The 20,041-nt window shown below is 49.4% G+C and overlaps 1 protein-coding gene across 2 annotated transcripts in view; it reads right to left on the bottom strand.

The window, feature by feature from the left end:
* Positions 1–14,790, bottom strand: part of HGSNAT (heparan-alpha-glucosaminide N-acetyltransferase) — a 46,083-nt gene extending 31,293 nt beyond the window's left edge. For both annotated transcript variants that reach the window (XM_066574126.1, XM_066574127.1), the window contains exons 1-5: positions 14,474–14,790; positions 7,318–7,430; positions 3,610–3,728; positions 1,388–1,509; positions 1,223–1,292 (exon numbers count right to left, since the gene is read on the bottom strand). In XM_066574126.1, coding sequence (XP_066430223.1) covers positions 1,223–1,292; positions 1,388–1,509; positions 3,610–3,728; positions 7,318–7,430; positions 14,474–14,579 — 530 coding nt within the window. In that variant the 5' untranslated portion in view covers positions 14,580–14,790. The remainder of the gene's footprint in view (positions 1–1,222; positions 1,293–1,387; positions 1,510–3,609; positions 3,729–7,317; positions 7,431–14,473) is intronic.
* Between the last annotated feature and the right edge of the window lie 5,251 nt (positions 14,791–20,041).

Raw genomic sequence — 20,041 nt, 5'->3', positions numbered from 1 at the left:
GTAATAAAAGAAACAAAAACTAATAGCGCTCCGCTGGCGCCAGTTTGAAACTCTGATAGGGTGAATTTTATCCCAGGATTTCTTGCATACATACATAACATAGTCCCCGTTTGCATCACATTATGCAGCTACATCAGAGGTTATATGTCCTAACTTATACTTCCGATGGATGTATCTCACTGTATGGGGGTACTGTGGGGTACAGCAGGGGTCCTTCACTGGCACGAGCAGAAGAGGATCATCTGAAGACTACAGGCAGCACTGCAGGTTGTATATGCTTGGCAGGCTGCTAGGGCACAGCCATGAAAGGGGGGGCTGCAAGAATGGCATCAAGGTGTCATCATCAGGATCTACTCCAAAAAGGGGGAAAATCAATAGCAGCTGCCTGGTCTTCAAAGTCAACTACAGGAAATCTACAGTGGATCTTGCATCTAGTGTCCCTGAGGGGCTGTTACCAGGCACCTAATCTGTCTGTAGCATTCATCTGCCCGCCATATCTTCTACTGCACAACACAGAAGCAGCCAATGTAGGGTCCCTTAAGTACAGCATGTCCCCCTTTATGAGAAGATCCACTGAAGCATGCACTGCCGCTACCGAGCCATCCATGCCTGTCTGCAGAGCATCACCCCCTCCTTCAGTAAGCCCTCCAGAATGGAGAACTGTCCATTTCCAATGCTACTCCATTCATGGAGACAGGAGCACAGCAGGACCCCAGCTGTGAGATTCTCTTTGGCCAAAGACGTTCCAGTAATAACTGTTGCTTTATGGCATTTAGGTCACTGGAGCTTCCCAAGGTATATATTTAATGGAGGCCTGTGACAGATACTACAGGGTGGCATCCATCACCCAGAGGCTATTATGGCATCCACTAAAATGTATTATTACTGTTGTATGGGATACCACAGTCTTCTACACCATTTAATACTTTGTCCTTTTGGCTGCTATACACATGTATAGCACAAAAAAAATATACCCTTTTTGTCCTCCATCTGCCGATGCAACCCAATGGACAGGTTTAGCGAGTACCTCTAGAGCCTTCCGGGTATACACGCTTCACAAAGAAGAAGAACAGGGACTAACATACCTATTATGTATTACTGGTGAAAACACTCACTGGATTACATGATTTCACAAGTCTCAGCAGGATGTGATGTGTACAAAATAGGAAGACTTTAAAAGATAATAAGCACCTTGTATAGTAATTATTAAATACAGGCTTACCGCAACAAAAACGATCCCAGGGACAGGGCTATAAAGATGGCCACGAATATAAAAAAGGCAATGACAATGGCTGCAGAGAGAAGGAAAGTATTGGCAATTTAAGATTTAAGTAGATTTAAGTAGAAATAACAGAAAAGAGTTATTATGCACATAGGAAGTACTCACGGAGGTTACTGTAACCCGGATTCTGATTCATTATTATTTCACACGTTACATCTTTGGTTCTGGAATGGTTAGTCTTCACCCACAAGGAATAGTTTCCAAATTCTCTAAAACTGTAATGAATGCTGTAGAGGAGGAAAAGAAAAAAAAAAGAAACAAAAACATTGACATGTCGGATGCTTAGAACATCTGAGTAATAAGTAATCTCTTCTATTTTACACTTCAGCTAGACGTCACAGTAGCTAACTACATTAGATACGAGCAGCCAAGCAATAAGAGCAGTCTTTACAGACAATATGGTGGTATCTAATCCAGCATGGCTGCAGTACAAAAGGACAGAAAAAGGTTACCAAAGTCACAGAAGGGTATTTGCTCATCTTTTTCTTCTGCTGTTTGCTGGCTGAGACTCCTACTCAAGTGTGTATATAACAGAGGTAGACCACCTATCAGACTGCTGTGGAGCCAAACCCCGGCTGCTTCTATTCCCTTTGCAGAACTCTCTTCTCCATAGGAACGGCATTGTTAGAATTTGGCTACAAAGGGGGGAAACAAACACTAAGCCCTTCTGTCCTGGGTGGCAAAACCAGGTACCCTATTGTGGAGGTGCGTTACAGTCTAAATAACGTTAATGGAAGTGTCCAAAAATAAAAACTTGGCAATGTTGGCATATTCAGTGTAACTTTACTGAACACCTGATATGCAAAACAAGAAATGTGACATTTTAGTTTTAACAAGCAAGACTGCTGGAAAAAGGCTTCCACAAGCTAAAATGTTGCATTTATTGTATTGTGTATCAGATGTCCAACAAAGTTACCATACGGATAAGCGGACATTGACAAGTTTTTGTTTTGAAGTTGTGGAGCTGGTGAGGATTGATCTGGCTTCATGTTCTGATGCATCCCCATTGAATACTGATGAAGGATTACTGCTTTTTGTTTAATGAAAGTGCCATCAACCCAGCGTGTAAATGCAAAAATCTCAGAATTATGCTTAAAGTGTTTTTTTCCCCCACATCGCATAAAATGATATCATATCGCTAGGATATGATCAGTGGGGCTCCACTTACTTGGACCCCCACAATCCGTCACTGGTTTTCCCTGCACATTGGCACAGGTAACCATAGCTAGTCACCTGAGGGTGGCTCCTTCAACATTTTTCCTGCACAGCCAAATGGCTGGTGGCTCCTTCATTCACAAGATCAGTGATGCTCTGGGGGGGTTGACTACCACTGTATAATGTGATAGCACATGCTAGAAAACCCCTTTAAAAGCAATGCTTGATACAGAACACTCGCCCCTCTTGTTCTAGCGAGTTGCAGGAAACTGAACTCAAGCAATCGCACATAAATGTGGTCATTAACATGCAGAGTATCAGCGCCTGACTAGAGCGATACACGGAGGTGATCTGTGCATACTGGTAGACGAAAACTCAAGACATCCCTGGATTGGCAATAGTGGATTGTATTATATAAAATACCTCTAGACAAAACACCATAGTAGACACACTAATATATATATATATATATATATATATATATATATATATATATATATATATATATTTATTTATTTATTCATTCATATTCCAATATTCTGGTAACAGAACAAAAATTTAAAGGGGTTGTCCCGCGCCGAAACGGTTTTGTCTTTTTTTTAACCCCCCCCCCCCGTTCGGCGCGAGACAACCCCGATGCAGGGGTTAAAAAAACAAACCGGGTAGTACTTACCCGAATCCCGGCGGTCCGGCGTCTTCATACTCACCTGCTGAAGATGGCCGCCGGGATCCTCTCTCCCTGTGGACCGCAGGGCTTCTGTACGGTCCATTGCCGATTCCAGCCTCCTGATTGGCTGGAATCGGCACGTGACGGGGCGGAGCTACACGGAGCCGGCATTCTGCACGAGCGGCCCCATTGAAGACAGCAGAAGACCCGGACTGCGCAAGCGCGTCTAATTTGGCCATTAGACGGTGAAAATTAGACGGCAACCATGGAGACGAGGACGCCAGCAACGGAGCAGGTAAGTATAAAACTTTTGATAACTTCTGTATGGCTCATAATTAATGCACAATGTACATTACAAAGTGCATTAATATGGCCATACAGAAGTGTATAGACCCACTTGCTGCCGCGGGACAACCCCTTTAAGTATATATATATTTTTAAATCTCACGACCTGAACATGGAAATCCATACAAGCATCAGAGAAGGAGCGGTATTACACACTCACCGACAGAGCTCTGTGTTCCCTGAGGTCGCATTAATCTGCAGAGTGACTGGGTGCCGAGTATCTACTACAACTACATCACTACCGCTCTCCATCCGTTGGTCTAGCGTCTGATACAGGCACTGTCAAGAAGAGGGAAAAAGACATTTGTGCCATCATTGTGTTGATTAAAAAAAATAAAAAATAAAACAATAAATGCAACAAACAATCAAAGTCCCAAATAAGGGCGGCTTCACACCAACATAATTCGCTGTGTGCCGCCCATATGAGACAGTCGTGCAGCAAGCAATTATATCACGTACTTTGCTGCGTGAAGCCAATCACCTTGCACTATTATGGTGTGTGTGCATGCGTAAAACGCGCCAAGATAGAACTTGCTGCAAACTTTATCGTCCACATATTTCACGCAATATCTGTGAACAACATAAGAGGTCATGGCAGATCGGCACACCGTAGTGCATGCACAAAACCTGTGCAACAGAACACGCTGACACCATACGTTCATGTGAAGGAGCCCGAAAGGCCCATTTACATGCATAGATACTCTTTCAAACAATTGATAGATTGAATGTTTTAGCGATCTTTCTGCATAAAGTGTTAATGGCCACTAATTGCTATTAACACTGTCATCTTCATTTGCATGTAAAAGGGCCTCCAGGAGCAGTTTGCAGAGCGCAGTTGATTAATCCTATTGTTCTTGAATGGGCTGCCTGCAGGTTACAATGTAATAACCCCGGCTCCCATGGATAACACAGCCTGCAGTCTATTGAGACACTTTATCTCTCTGCGGCTGAACGATGAATTTTAAGTTTACCTTAAAATGATTGTTCAGACGAAAAGTGCACGATGGCAGCGTTTACATGTAAGATTATCGCTCATTTTCAGTTGTTTGAACAAATTTTGAGCGATAATCATTACGTGTAAATGGGCCTTTAGCTGCATTTTACTAAACAGTAATTTCCGAGAATCAATAATATAAGTCCTGCTTATTAACCATCGAAAGTAGACGTTTAACCCCTTAATGACATGGCCTATTTTGGCGTTGAGGACCAAGCGATTTTTTGGTATTTTTCCATCTCCATTTTTCAAAAGCCATAACTTTATTTTTCCGTCGACGCGGCCATATAAGGGCTTGTTTTTTGCGTGGCGAGCTGTAGTTTTTATCGGTGCCACTTTTGGGTACATAGACTATATCGTAATTTTTTTTTTTTTTTTATGATAACGGAGAGAAAACGCATCAATTCTGCCATAGATTTCTTTTTCTTTTTTTACAGCGTTAATCATGCAGCATAAATGACACACTAAATTTTTTCTGCGGGTCGGTACGGTTACAACGATACCAAAATTGTTATATTTTTTTTAGGTTTTTACACTTTTTGCAATAAAACCCCCTTTTTTTGGAAATCTTTTTTTCTCTATAGCTGCATTCAAAGTCCTGTAACTTTTTTATTTTTCTATGTACGGAGCTCTTTAAGGGCTTATTTTTTGTGAGACCAGCTGTAGTTTTGATTGGTACCATTTTGGGGAATGTACGGCTTTTTTGATCACTTTTATTGCATTTTTTGGGAGGCAAAATGCTAAAAATTAGCATTTTGCCTCTGTTTTTTAGCGTTTTTTAAAACGCTTTTTGTTGTACAAAATAAAAAGCATGTTCAACTTTTTGTACACATGGTTACAGACGCGTCAATACCCAATATGTGGGGTTTTAATTTTCCCCCCTTTTTTTATGCTAATATTAGAAAAAGGGGTTTTTTTTTAACATTTTTTTTTACATTTTTCTTTTTTTTTTTTACACTATTTGAGTCCCTTTGAGGGACTTGCAGCACTGTGCCTATGATCGCTGTTATAAGGCATGGCAGAGCTACTGCTCTGCCATGCCTTATCGCTTGTACAGCGATTATAGACACAGGCAATACAGGACGCCAGTGTCTGGCGTCCTGTTGCCATGGTGACAGGCCGGGCTCTCGTGATGACATCGCGAGAGCCGGCCGGAGACACAGAGGGAGCGCGATCCCTCTGTGAACTCTTTCCCTGCCGCGATCTACTTAGACTGACAGCCGGCTCCTGCTGCGGGATAGCACGGGATCATATGTGATCTCGCGCTATCCCCAGGACGTACCGGTACGTCCTGTTGCGGGAAGTACCAGGCTCCCAGGATGTACCGGTACGTTCTGGAGCGGGAAGGGGTTAATAACAACCGTCACAATTGTCCCAATCTCCATTTTATTCTGGAATCACACACAAATTAATTTATCTATTCCCTGCCTTTACTAAGGGTCCTTTTAACCCCTTGAGTGGCGGGTTTCCTACCACCCTGTCGTGCCCACCAGGGCAGGTTTTTTAAAATGGTCTAATCATTGAATTTCAACTAATTTTGCAGTTGCGTCTCAAGAGCCATAACTTTTTCATTTTTCCATTGACACAGCCATATAAGGGCTTGTTTTTTGCGGGACAAGTTGTGATTTTTTTAAACGGGGGAGGAAAAAAAGAAATGGGGAAAAAAGAAAAAAAGGGGCCATGTCATTAAGGGGTTAAATAATGTATTAACTTCCTTCTCTGGGTCATTACGACGCACACGGATACCACATGTGTGATTGTATTTTTTATTTTTTACAAAGTAAAGGGAGACAAGTGTTTTTATTATTTTTTTTTATAATTTTTTAACTTTTTTTTTTTTTTTTTTTAATTTTAATTTTTTGTCCCTTTAGGGGACTTCCACAGGGACCTATCAGGACCCCTGATCACATTCCGGGGGTCCGATGGTGACAGCCCTTTACATGCTGCAGTGACAGCCCTTTACATGCTGCAGTCACATAGACTGCAGCATGTAAAGGGTTAACACAGCAGAGATCGGAGGTTTTCTCTGATCTCTGCTGTAAGAGCTGGTACCTAGATGTCCTCTGGCAGCCAAGCACTAGCTCTCCCTGCCACAGAGACCATCGGCTTGCTTCTGACAAGCCGATGGTCTCTATGGCAACCTGTAAACAAAGTAGGATATTGCCGGCACATCGGCAATATCTTCTGCTGGTTTTTCAAAGTCCTGCACTGCTCTACGTGGGTCTGTGCAGGCAGAACACACTGTCACAGCTTGTGGCATTGTGCTCTGCAGCTCCCATAGTGATACATAGCCCGGAAACCTTCCGGGTTATGTTGCTATGAGCAGTGAAGCTCGTCCCGGAAAATTTCCGGGCGTGCCACTCAAGGGGTTAAACGAGCCCGACTCTCGCATGCAGGAATGATGTCACCGCCAGCTCGCTCCCTCTCTTGCAGCCTGTTTAGACAGGCAAATTCATCATTGACTTGTTCAACATATAAACCCACTATAAACATATAGCCGAGGTCCCCAACCATCTGTGCCTTGTGAGCCACATCCAACTTTGGGTCATAGTTGGGATTCACGATTCACTCAAAAATGAAAGAAGATACAAATTTGAGAACATTTGCTACCATGTATTTCAGTGTAGCTTTGACACTGCTAATATACCATTCACATGTGCACCAATGGTTAGCAAATGATGGCAATAATATGGCCACTGCATATGGCCAAATCCTGTGGCTAACCCCCAGCAAGGTCACAAGCAACTAGTTGGGGGATCACTGGTATATACCATATATGGAGCACTAGGTCCCAGCAGATCAGGTAGGAGGACAATTAATTGCATCAATCTAACCTACTTAAGGATGTCTAAAACATGTATTCTATGGCTATACCTGGTAACACTGGTCGGAGCGCCAATACACAATAAACTTCTCATAAGGCAACTCATTGTTAATTAGCAGGAGAGCTTGGTCCATTTTTAAATGAGCCGATCTTTTTGAAAGACCTACATTAAGATAAACAAGAAAAAAAGAGACATGAGACCGTAACAATGGTAAAAACAGGGGGAAAGTACAAAAATCAGAGTGTGGATATTTTAAGCACATTTTTGTGAGCCCTTTTACCGCGAGGAGTAATAATTTGCACTCTTAGAGCCATATCACATGACGGCTCCTTTTATGATCAACGTTGTAACAGATTCTAATGGAATGGATGTCAGGTTGTAATTATTATTTTTTGTGCAGTATTGAACAGCAAAGCTCCACCGCGAAGGGTGGATAAGAACAAATACTATTGATTCCTTCTAGGACACCCCGACATGCACGCTGCACCTTATGCGAGGAGGTGCTTACTTACTTTTGGAGGATGAATATTCTATATCTACGATGAGCTCCAGGGTAAGTGGCCTTGCTAAAGCGCCACATATATTGATGGATTTGGAGCAGATCCGCAGCACATTCCAGCCTTTCAATTGAGAGCTGCGGCTTTGGATGCGTATTCCCATGTAGGCTGTGGTACAGGAAAATCGGCAACAATTACGCTACTTGTGAAGTACCCCAAGGGCATGTTTAGAAAGCGGAATTTTCCATGGTGAATTCAGCCGAAAAAACACAACTAAATCCAAAGTTGCCACATTTTTAATGCAAATTTTGCCCCGTCGTGTGGAATTCAAACATGGAAAATCATGTAACATGTAATTTCCTGCTGCTGAAAATGTGATTTCCGTGTCAGAATTACGCACACAGGGTTAAATCTGTGCACGGGACCGCGCCAAAACACTGTCAGAAAGATGCGAATTTTGATGCAGTTTTTAAGAAAAGTAATTGGAGCGGAAAATTGAATGAATTCAGCCATCTGAACGTCCCCTCTCACTGTGGATTTTAGTGCAGATCCGCACCATTTGGTGCGATTTGGATGTGGATCTGCAGCTCATGGCGTTCACTGCCAATTTACTTTCCCTTGGCTGCGGCTGAAGTGTCCCGCCTGCAGCTTCCTCTTTCCATACAGCACTTCTCTAATGAGGGGGAACACTTGTGGAGAACTGACCCCTTGTAGGGAGGCTCTAGTACCCTGTTGTACCACCTCTAGCTTGGATACAAGATGTGATATGGGTGAGCATGGAGGCTCTAGTACTTTGTTGTACCGCCTCTAGCTTGGATACAAGATGTGATACAGGCGAGCATGGAGGCTTTAGTACCCTGTTGTACTACCTCTAGCTTGGATACAAGATGTGATATGGGTGAGCATGGAGGCTCTAGTACCCTGTTGTACCGCCTCTAGCTTGGATACAAGATGCGATACAGGCAGACATGAAAGGTTTAGTGCGCTGTTGTACCGCCTCTAGCTTGGCTACAAGATGTGATATGGGTGAGCATGGAGGCTCCAGTACCCTGTTGTACCACCTCTAGCTTGGATACAAGATGCGCTACGGGCAGGCATGGGGGCTCTAGTACAGATGGTCCCCTACTTGCGAACAGGTCCAGTTTCAGGAGCCTGTTTGCAAGTACATTTGTTCGTATATCTGAACAAATGGTTGTATGGAGGGGACCGCAGGTGGATGCCACTCCATACAACGTCAGGTGCAGACTGTTATTTACAGCGGACACCCAGCGGCAGCAGTTCCAACGAGCGGCACCACTCGTCACAACTCATAAGACTTCAGAATAGACAGCGGTATTTAAAGCGTTACAGTTCCAATGAGCGGTGTGGCTCGGCAGAACTGCTGCCGCCAGGTGCCGGCTGTAAGAAACAGCAGGCACCCGACATTCGGTCCCCAACTCCAGTCCTCAGGGACCACCAATAGGTCATGTTTTCAGGATCTCCTACAGTAAGTACACCCGTGGCAATGTCTGAGGCACCAACAATAATTACATCACCTGTGCAACACTGAGGAAATCCTGAAAACACGACCTGTGGGGTCCCGAGGACTGGAGGTGGGGAACACTGCTGTACAGTGTCCCGCGATAAGCTCACGTGACGCTGTGCGGTTGCTAGGCAGCTGGGGGCCTTCTGAAGGGCCCCAGGGCTGCCTATGCAAGGCGCCTAGCAACCGCACAGCATCCCGCAATCTGAGCGGACAGGCTTGATAGAAGCCTGTCCGGTCCCTCACAGTATGATGTAGTGCCATAGCATTGCATCGTACTGTGCAGGACAGAGTGTTCGTATCTTGCGAAGTTTGAAAGTCGAACGTTCGCAAGTAGGGGACGATCTGTACCCTGTTGTACCGCCGCTAGCTTGGATACAAGATGTGATACGGGGGGCATGGAGGCTTTAGTACCCTGTTGTATCGCCTCTAGCTTGGATACAAGATGTGATACAGGGGGCATGGAGGCTCTAGTTCCCTGTTGTACCGCCGCTAGCTTGGATACAAGATGTGATACGGGGGGCATGGGGGCTCTAGTTCCCTGTTGTACCGCCGCTAGCTTGGATACAAGATGTGATACGGGGGGCATGGAGGCTCTAGTTCCCTGTTGTACAGCCTCTAGCTTGGATACAAGATGTGATACAGGGGGCATGGAGGCTCTAGTTCCCTGTTGTACCGCCTCTAGCTTGGATACAAGATGTGATACAGGGGGCATGGAGGCTCTAGTTCCCTGTTGTACCGCCTCTAGCTTGGATACAAGATGTGATACGGGGGGCATGGAGGCTCTAGCTCCCTGTTGTACCGCCTCTAGCTTGGATACAAAATGTGATACGGGGGGCAAGGAGGCTCTAATACCCTGTTGTACCGCCTCTAGCATGGATACAAGATGTGATAGGGGGGGGGGGGGGCATGGAGGCTCTAGTTCCCTGTTGTACCGCCGCTAGCTTGGATACAAGATGTGATACGGGGGGCATGGAGGCTCTAGTACCCTGTTGTACCGCTGCTAGCTTGGATACAAGATGTGATACGGGGGGCATGGAGGCTTTAGTTCCCTGTTGTACCGCCGCTAGCTTGGATACAAGATGTGATACGGGGGGCATGGAGGCTCTAGTTCCCTGTTGTACCGCCTCTAGCTTGGATACAAGATGTGATACGGGGGGCATGGAGGCTCTAGTTCCCTGTTGTACAGCCTCTAGCTTGGATACAAGATGTGATACAGGGGGCATGGAGGCTCTAGTTCCCTGTTGTACCGCCTCTAGCTTGGATACAAGATGTGATACGGGGGGCATGGAGGCTCTAGCTCCCTGTTGTACCGCCTCTAGCTTGGATCCAAAATGTGATACGGGGGGCAAGGAGGCTCTAATACCCTGTTGTACCGCCTCTAGCATGGATACAAGATGTGATAGGGGGGGGGGGGCATGGAGGCTCTAGTTCCCTGTTGTACCGCCTCTAGCTTGGATACAAGATGTGATACGGGGGGCAAGGAGGCTCTAATACCCTGTTATATCACCTCTAGCTTGGATACAAGATGTGATATAGACATGTAGGCTCTAATACCCTGTTGTACTGCCTCTAGCATGGATACAAGATGTGATACAGGTGGGCATGGAGGCTCTAGTACCCTGCTGTACCACCTCTAGCATGGATACAAGATGTGATACAGGTGGGCATGGAGGCTCTAGTACCCTGTTGTACCGCCTCTAGCTTGGATACACGATGTGATACGGGGGCCAGGAGGCTCTAGTTCCCTGTTGTACCGCCTCTAGCTTGGATACAAGATGTGATACGGGGGGCATGGAGGCTCTAGTTCCCTGTTGTACCGCCTCTAGCTTGGATACAAGATGTGATACGGGGGGCATGGAGGCTCTAGTTCCCTGTTGTACCGCCTCTAGCTTGGATACAAGATGTGATATAGACATGTAGGCTCTAATACCCTGTTGTACTGCCTCTAGCTTGGATACAAAATGTGATACACCGGGGGGCATGGAGGCTCTAGTACCCTGTTGTATCGCCTCTAGCTTGGATACAAGATGTGATATAGACATGGAGGCTCTAGTACCCTGTTGTATCGCCTCTAGCTTGGATACAAGATGTGATACAGGGGGCATGGAGGCTCTAGTTCCCTGTTGTACCGCCGCTAGCTTGGATACAAGATGTGATACGGGGGGCATGGGGGCTCTAGTTCCCTGTTGTACCGCCGCTAGCTTGGATACAAGATGTGATACAGGGGGCATGGAGGCTCTAGTTCCCTGTTGTACCGCTGCTAGCTTGGATACAAGATGTGATACGGGGGGCATGGAGGCTTTAGTTCCCTGTTGTACCGCCGCTAGCTTGGATACAAGATGTGATACGGGGGCATGGAGGCTCTAGTTCCCTGTTGTACCGCCTCTAGCTTGGATACAAGATGTGATACGGGGGGCATGGAGGCTCTAGTTCCCTGTTGTACAGCCTCTAGCTTGGATACAAGATGTGATACGGGGGGCATGGAGGCTCTAGTTCCCTGTTGTACAGCCTCTAGCTTGGATACAAGATGTGATACAGGGGGCATGGAGGCTCTAGTTCCCTGTTGTACCGCCTCTAGCTTGGATACAAGATGTGATACGGGGGGCATGGAGGCTCTAGCTCCCTGTTGTACCGCCTCTAGCTTGGCTACAAAATGTGATACGGGGGGCAAGGAGGCTCTAGTTCCCTGTTGTACAGCCTCTAGCTTGGATACAAGATGTGATACAGGGGGCATGGAGGCTCTAGTTCCCTGTTGTACCGCCTCTAGCTTGGATACAAGATGTGATACGGGGGGCATGGAGGCTCTAGCTCCCTGTTGTACCGCCTCTAGCATGGATACAAGATGTGATAGGGGGGGGGGGGGGCATGGAGGCTCTAGTTCCCTGTTGTACCGCCGCTAGCTTGGATACAAGATGTGATACGGGGGGCATGGAGGCTCTAGTACCCTGTTGTACCGCTGCTAGCTTGGATACAAGATGTGATACGGGGGGCATGGAGGCTTTAGTTCCCTGTTGTACCGCCGCTAGCTTGGATACAAGATGTGATACGGGGGGCATGGAGGCTCTAGTTCCCTGTTGTACCGCCTCTAGCTTGGATACAAGATGTGATACGGGGGGCATGGAGGCTCTAGTTCCCTGTTGTACAGCCTCTAGCTTGGATACAAGATGTGATACAGGGGGCATGGAGGCTCTAGTTCCCTGTTGTACCGCCTCTAGCTTGGATACAAGATGTGATACGGGGGGCATGGAGGCTCTAGCTCCCTGTTGTACCGCCTCTAGCTTGGATACAAAATGTGATACGGGGGGCAAGGAGGCTCTAATACCCTGTTGTACCGCCTCTAGCATGGATACAAGATGTGATAGGGGGGGGGGGCATGGAGGCTCTAGTTCCCTGTTGTACCGCCTCTAGCTTGGATACAAGATGTGATACGGGGGGCAAGGAGGCTCTAATACCCTGTTATATCACCTCTAGCTTGGATACAAGATGTGATATAGACATGTAGGCTCTAATACCCTGTTGTACTGCCTCTAGCATGGATACAAGATGTGATACAGGTGGGCATGGAGGCTCTAGTACCCTGCTGTACCACCTCTAGCATGGATACAAGATGTGATACAGGTGGGCATGGAGGCTCTAGTACCCTGTTGTACCGCCTCTAGCTTGGATACACGATGTGATACGGGGGCCAGGAGGCTCTAGTTCCCTGTTGTACCGCCTCTAGCTTGGATACAAGATGTGATACGGGGGGCATGGAGGCTCTAGTTCCCTGTTGTACCGCCTCTAGCTTGGATACAAGATGTGATACGGGGGGCATGGAGGCTCTAGTTCCCTGTTGTACAGCCTCTAGCTTGGATACAAGATGTGATACAGGGGGCATGGAGGCTCTAGTTCCCTGTTGTACCGCCTCTAGCTTGGATACAAGATGTGATACGGGGGGCATGGAGGCTCTAGCTCCCTGTTGTACCGCCTCTAGCTTGGATACAAAATGTGATACGGGGGGCAAGGAGGCTCTAATACCCTGTTGTACCGCCTCTAGCATGGATACAAGATGTGATAGGGGGGGGGGGCATGGAGGCTCTAGTTCCCTGTTGTACCGCCTCTAGCTTGGATACAAGATGTGATACGGGGGGCAAGGAGGCTCTAATACCCTGTTATATCACCTCTAGCTTGGATACAAGATGTGATATAGACATGTAGGCTCTAATACCCTGTTGTACTGCCTCTAGCATGGATACAAGATGTGATACAGGTGGGCATGGAGGCTCTAGTACCCTGCTGTACCACCTCTAGCATGGATACAAGATGTGATACAGGTGGGCATGGAGGCTCTAGTACCCTGTTGTACCGCCTCTAGCTTGGATACACGATGTGATACGGGGGCCAGGAGGCTCTAGTTCCCTGTTGTACCGCCTCTAGCTTGGATACAAGATGTGATACGGGGGGCATGGAGGCTCTAGTTCCCTGTTGTACCGCCTCTAGCTTGGATACAAGATGTGATATAGACATGTAGGCTCTAATACCCTGTTGTACTGCCTCTAGCTTGGATACAAAATGTGATACACCGGGGGGCATGGAGGCTCTAGTACCCTGTTGTATCGCCTCTAGCTTGGATACAAGATGTGATATAGACATGGAGGCTCTAGTACCCTGTTGTATCGCCTCTAGCTTGGATACAAGATATGATACGGGGGGGCATGGAGGCTCTAGTACCCTGTTGTATCACCTCTAGCTTGGATACAAGATGTGATACGGGGGGCATGTAGGCTCTAGCTCCCTGTTGTACCGCCTCTAGCTTGGATACAAAATGTGATACGGGGGGCATGTAGGCTCTAATACCCTGTTGTACCGCCTCTAGCTTGGATACAAGATGTGATACAGGGTGCATGGAGGCTCTAATACCCTGTTGTACCGCCTCTAGCTTGGATACAAGATGTGATACAGGGTGCATGGAGGCTCTAGTGCCCTTTTGTACCGCCAGGCAGATATAACTGCATGATGAGTTTTGCAACATAATGACTACTTCTGTCAGCTGGGAGGATATAATTGAGGCATTGCCAGTATCTACAGGACATCTCTAGTTCTCCTCCATGATATCAGAGCACCCCAGCTGATCAGTGTGCGGGCTGTACAGCATGCAGACAGTGAGAGCGCCCCCTACAGACATGGCACTATGTAACACTTACTGTCTGCTCGCTGGGCGCTAGTGGAGGTGCAGCTGACCAGCAGGGCGAGGCTGAGGGTGGCCAGCAGGCACAAGCAGGGGGCACAGGTGGGCAGTGCCCGCCCCATCCTCCGGCTGCACTCCCCGCCGCTCTCCTCACCAGCCGGCTTCTTCCACCTCTTCTTCCGCCTCCCCCTCCGTCGTCTGACTTGCTCCCGCGGTGAGGCGCCCTCCAGCCCCCTCAGTGTCGCCACCCTGGGTTTACCAGCTTCGAACTGCCTGTGTATCTTCTCAGCCTGCTGCCTAGTACTGTCATTCCCACATAAGTCCACCTTAAGAACGTCACACGACCGACGCGGAGCTGCCGCAGCCCTCAGCCAATCAGAGGCCAGACACACCGGGAGGCGGACTGAGGCAACCAATCACTAATGACATTATAGGGAGCCGCTGCTTTTACGTTAAGGTGGATTTATTTTGGTACAGGGTAAGAACCAATCAGATGGGTTTCCTCATTATTTTTATAAGGACGCGGGTCCTGTGGCTGCAGCATCTGATGCTTACATAGAAATAGGGGTGCTGAAACTGTGGCCCCCCACTCCCGACCTGAGGGTGCTTCCCCCTCACGCTCCAAGCCTGTAGGTCCCACTTCCCCCCACGCTCCAGGCCTGAGGGTCCTGTCCCCCCCTCACGCGCCAGGCCTGAGGGTACCACCCCCCCTCTCGCGCTCCAGGCCTGAGGGTACCGTCCCCCACTCACGCTCCAGACCTGAGGGTCCTGTCCCCCTCACGCTCCAGCCTCCCACCCCACACACTCCTGGCCTGAGGGTCCTCCACTCACGCTCCAGGCTTGAGGGTTCCACCCCACTCACGCTCCAGGCTTGAGGATCCCTCGTCCTCACCCTCCAGGCCTGAGGGTCCCTCGTCCTCACGCTCCAGGCCTGAGGGTCCCCCCCACTCACGCTCCAGGCCTGAGGGTCCCACCCCACTCACGCTCCAGGCCTGAGGGTCCCTCGTCCTCACGCTCCAGGCCTGAGGGTCCCCCCCACTCACGCTCCAGGCCTGAGGGTCCCCCCCACTCACGCTCCAGGCCTGAGGGTCCCCCCCACTCACGCTCCAGGCCTGAGGGTCCCCCCCACTCACGCTCCAGGCCTGAGGGTCCCTCGTCCTCACGCTCCAGGCCTGAGGGTCCCTCGTCCTCACGCTCCAGGCCTGAGGGTCCCCCCCCCCACTCACGCTCCAGGCCTGAGGGTACTGACCCCCCCTCACGCTCCAGGCCAGAGGGTCCTGTCCCCCCCCCCCCCCTCACGCTCCAGGCCTGAGGATCCTTCCCCCTCACGCTCCAGCCCCCACCCCACCCCACACACACACTCCTGGCCTGAGGGTCCCCCCCACTCATGCCCCAGGCTTGAGGGTCCCTCGTCCTCGCGCTCCAGGCCTGAGGGTCCCTCGTCCTCATGCTCCAGGCCTGAGGGTCCCCCCTCACTCACGCTCCAGGCTTAAGGGTCCCTCGTCCTCACGCTCCAGGCCTGAGGGTCCCTCGTCCTCACGCTCCAGGCCTGAGTGTCCCCCCCCCCCCACTCACGCTCCAGGCCTAAGGGTCCCCCCCCCACTCACGCTCCAGGCCTGAGGGTCCCCCCCCCACTCACGCTCCAGGCCAGAGGGCCCCCCCCCCACTCACGCTCCAGGCCTGAGGGCCCCCCCCACTCACGCTCCAGGCCTGAGGGTCCCCCCCCACTCACGCTCCAGGCCAGAGGGCCCCCCCCCCACTCACACTCCAGGCCTGAGGGTCCCCCCCACTCACACTCCAGGCCTGAGGGTCCCCCCCACCCCCCAGGCCTGAGGCACCTTTTACATGGGGCGATAAATTGTTTGCATGCGTGAAACATGACAGAGTTCGCTCGTTGTTTATAAAGGCGGATACATTGTTCGCAGTGACCAGGCGCTGTTCACACACGATGACGTACAAGTAAGGCAAACGGATATTTATAGGCCTGTATAAAAAAAAAACTACAAACATCACACGGGCATTAAAATTGCGCAATGCGAAGCCGACAAACGATGCTGCAGCTTCACCCTTAGGCACCGCGAGACAGAGAGACCAGCAAGCGGGCAAACCGCCAACACAGAGGGAGAAGACCGCACAGCAGCAGGACGGAGCTCCGAGGGTCCCGCCGGCAGCCTCCGCGGGCGCGGAGGGGGGTCCCCTTCCGGCGCAGAGCAGGGGCTGAGAGAGAGGATCGCGCTGAAGCCACCAGGGGACGAGACAGCTAGACCAGGAGGAAGGTAGAGAATCACCAGCTGAACAGACCCAGGAGCAGCAGGCAGACAGGAGCGGGCAGCAGGTTCGAGGTGCAGAAGCACCACCGCAGGCGCCGGAGGAGCAGTGCAGCTCCTTAACAACGTGGAGCAGAGCCAACATGAGGGGCCAAGGGACTACAGGCAAAAAGGTACCGCACCAACCACACCTGCACAACAATCAGACCCAGCCAGTAGGGGGAACAGCGCAGAAGCCCTGAGGACACCCAACGGCCACACTATGGACCCCTCAGGCTACACTAAGGGGAATGCACCCCATGAAACCCCTAACCAGGGACATAGTCCTACTGCAAAGGGCAATAAAAGAAGCACAGAGGCAGATTATACCCCTCCCTGGAAAGATAACCAAAAGAAAAACGGGGTAATGCAGGGGGATAATCTGACCCATACTGCCCGACCTCCATCTTCCCAGAGAGATAACACTAACACTGAAGAGGACTACAACTCCCAGCAATCCTATGAGGCAGCACCTCCCGGCAGTCACACAGCGCCACCTGCAGACGACTCGCAAACATTACAGGCACTCTGGGTCATGATGCGCACTTTACCCACCAAAACGGACTTAGAGACGCAAATACGTCGTATAGAGGAAAAACACGAGAGGGCCATAGCGACAGTTAATCACTCAGTACAGGCCCTTACAGAAAGAGTGACGGCGCTAGAAGAGAACCCGGAGGTTTCCCACACGGACTTCCAACAGCTAGCAAGTATCATAGAAAAACAGCAAAAACAGCTCTCTGAACTGACCTTTCACCTCGACGATGTCGAAAACAGAGGCCAACGCAACAACCTAAAGTTGAGAGGCCTCCCAGAGGACATACCACCAGAAGCACTTTACGAATGCGTTACAGCTGTCTTTAACAAGATTTTGCGCCGCCCAGAAGACAGGACAATAGAGCTACACAGGGTCCACAGAATGCTAGGAGGGAGAACAAGGAACCCGAATCTGCCAAGGGATGTCATCTGCCGGGTGCATTTCTACAGACAAAAGGAAGAAATTCAACGCCTGGCGTGGGAAAGAGGCCCCGTCAACTTTAACGGATCCGAAATAACTATCTTGCCAGATGTCTCCAGACTGACCCTCAACAGTAGGCGACTGATAAGACCATTGTTGGACGCAGCACGCCAGGCGGACGCGACCTACAAGTGGGGCCACCCCTTCCACTTAATACTACGCAAACGAGGTCGCCTCTACACAGTTAGATCACCCGCAGACCTGGAAGGGGCGTTCAGATTTTTAGAGGTACCGGCGGTGCCCATTCCAGACTGGACTATACCCATGGACTCTACACAGTTCAACCCAAGATCCACAGGGGCCTCAGGGAACTTCCCTGACCAGCTAGGCAGCAGAGACTGAAACCCATAACATACCAAAGAAAACAAGACTTGATGTGCTCTGGTGGCGGTCTCTGCGCCGGAGGTGGCAGCTCTTCACTCAATTCCGCAGTCACCAAGCGCGCCGAAAAGTTGACTTGTTTTGTTTCCATGCTTCTCCTGTTTTTTCCCACAGCATTACCACTACCAAAAGTGGCAATACGGAAGCTCCGAATAAGAAAGTAATAGAAGAACAGATACTCATTTTGGGACGGAACCCGAAGTTGTTTCCTAGTTACCTAACCCTTGAGTTAGTCAGCGGCCTTAATAACCTAAGTGCACTTCCACGTTACCCCCAGTAGGGCATCAGGGGACCTGGCACTGCCCCCGGATTACGGGGTAACAGGCTCCCTGACTAAAGTATAGTTGCTGGCCTTGGAGCTAGCCTTAGTTTTGTTTGTCCTGATCTAGTCCTCATTGTGTACCGTGTGGGTGTCCCCTCCCCTCCATTCCTATCCCTCTCCCTTTTAAATTTTTTTTTTTTTTTCTCTTCTCTCTATTATTTCTTCTCTTACTTCCTGAGCATCTTTTCCTCCCCACTTGCTAAGTAACGTACAGTATTATAACGATGTCAGACTCCGCTAATCTCTCTATAATTTCTATTAATGCGCAGGGTCTAAATGTGCCGGAGAAGAGGTCCTCCATCCTCCACCTCCTCTGGAAAAGAAGAGTGCAGGTGGCCTTCATCCAGGAGACCCACTTCGGCGCGGACAAATGTCCCAGATTTTCAAACGACCGATTCCCAAACGCATACCACAGCACCAACGCGGAATCCAAATCTAAGGGGGTCTCCATCCTGATCGCCAACTCCGTCCCGTTGGAGCAGGGAGAAGTTCGCTGTGATGCAGGAGGTAGATATATTTTTCTCAAGGGGAAACTTGCTGGCACACTAATCACACTCGCTGCAGTCTATTCACCCAATTCCAACCAGGTATCCTTCTTAGAGGGAGTCCTGGAGGAACTGGAGGAATTCCAGGAGGGCATCTTGGTCTTAGGAGGAGACTTTAACGTCCCACTAGACCTACGAATAGACACATCAAAAGGTAGTGGTAACCTCCCCATGTCAGCGTATCGCAGGATCAAAAATACACTCCACAAGTATCAGCTAGTAGACGCCTGGAGAACCTTACACCCCACCACAAAGGATTACACGTTCTACTCCCCACCACACAACACATATTCCAGAATTGATTTTTTCCTCCTTCAACATTCAGCCCTAACGAACTTAGTCTCGGCAACAATAGACACCATCACATTCTCCGACCACGCCATGATCACACTAGTACTAAAGTTACCGTCCCTACACAACAGAAATTGGCACTGGAGATTCAACGAAGCGTTCCTCCACGACACGGCAAATTCAGACGAAATCCACGCAACACTAAGAGAGTATTTAAAAAATAACGTCACCCCGGAGGTAGACCCTCTAACGGTGTGGGAAGCACACAAGTGCGTGATACGAGGATTCTGCGTAGGCCTTGGCTCACGCATTAAGAAGGAACGTAGCGCACACCTCAGGGGGCTACTGGACCAGATCCAGGCGTTAGAGTCCACCCACAAAGTGACACTAGACAACGAGAGGGCGACGGAGTTGCTCCGGCTCAGAGAGCAGGTACGCTCTCATTGTATGGGAAAGGCAAAAGCGAGCTTGACGAAATGCAGGCGTCATTTTTTTGAATTTGGAGACAAACCGAGCCGCACGTTGGCACGGGCCCTCCGTGCAGCTAGAGCCAAGACCTACGTACCACATATTAACAACCCCGAAGGCCACACGCTACACCTCCCCCAACAGATTTCAGAAGCATTCAGGGATTACTACCAAGCCCTATATAATCTATCCCCACCACAATCTGAACAGGCCAGGGAGCACAAGAAAGCCATGATCCACGAATACCTGCAAC

The sequence above is a fragment of the Eleutherodactylus coqui genome, chromosome 7 (assembly GCF_035609145.1).
Source record: "Eleutherodactylus coqui strain aEleCoq1 chromosome 7, aEleCoq1.hap1, whole genome shotgun sequence".
Classification (NCBI taxonomy): domain Eukaryota; kingdom Metazoa; phylum Chordata; class Amphibia; order Anura; family Eleutherodactylidae; genus Eleutherodactylus; species Eleutherodactylus coqui.
This window is presented reverse-complemented; position numbering and strand designations above follow the sequence as displayed.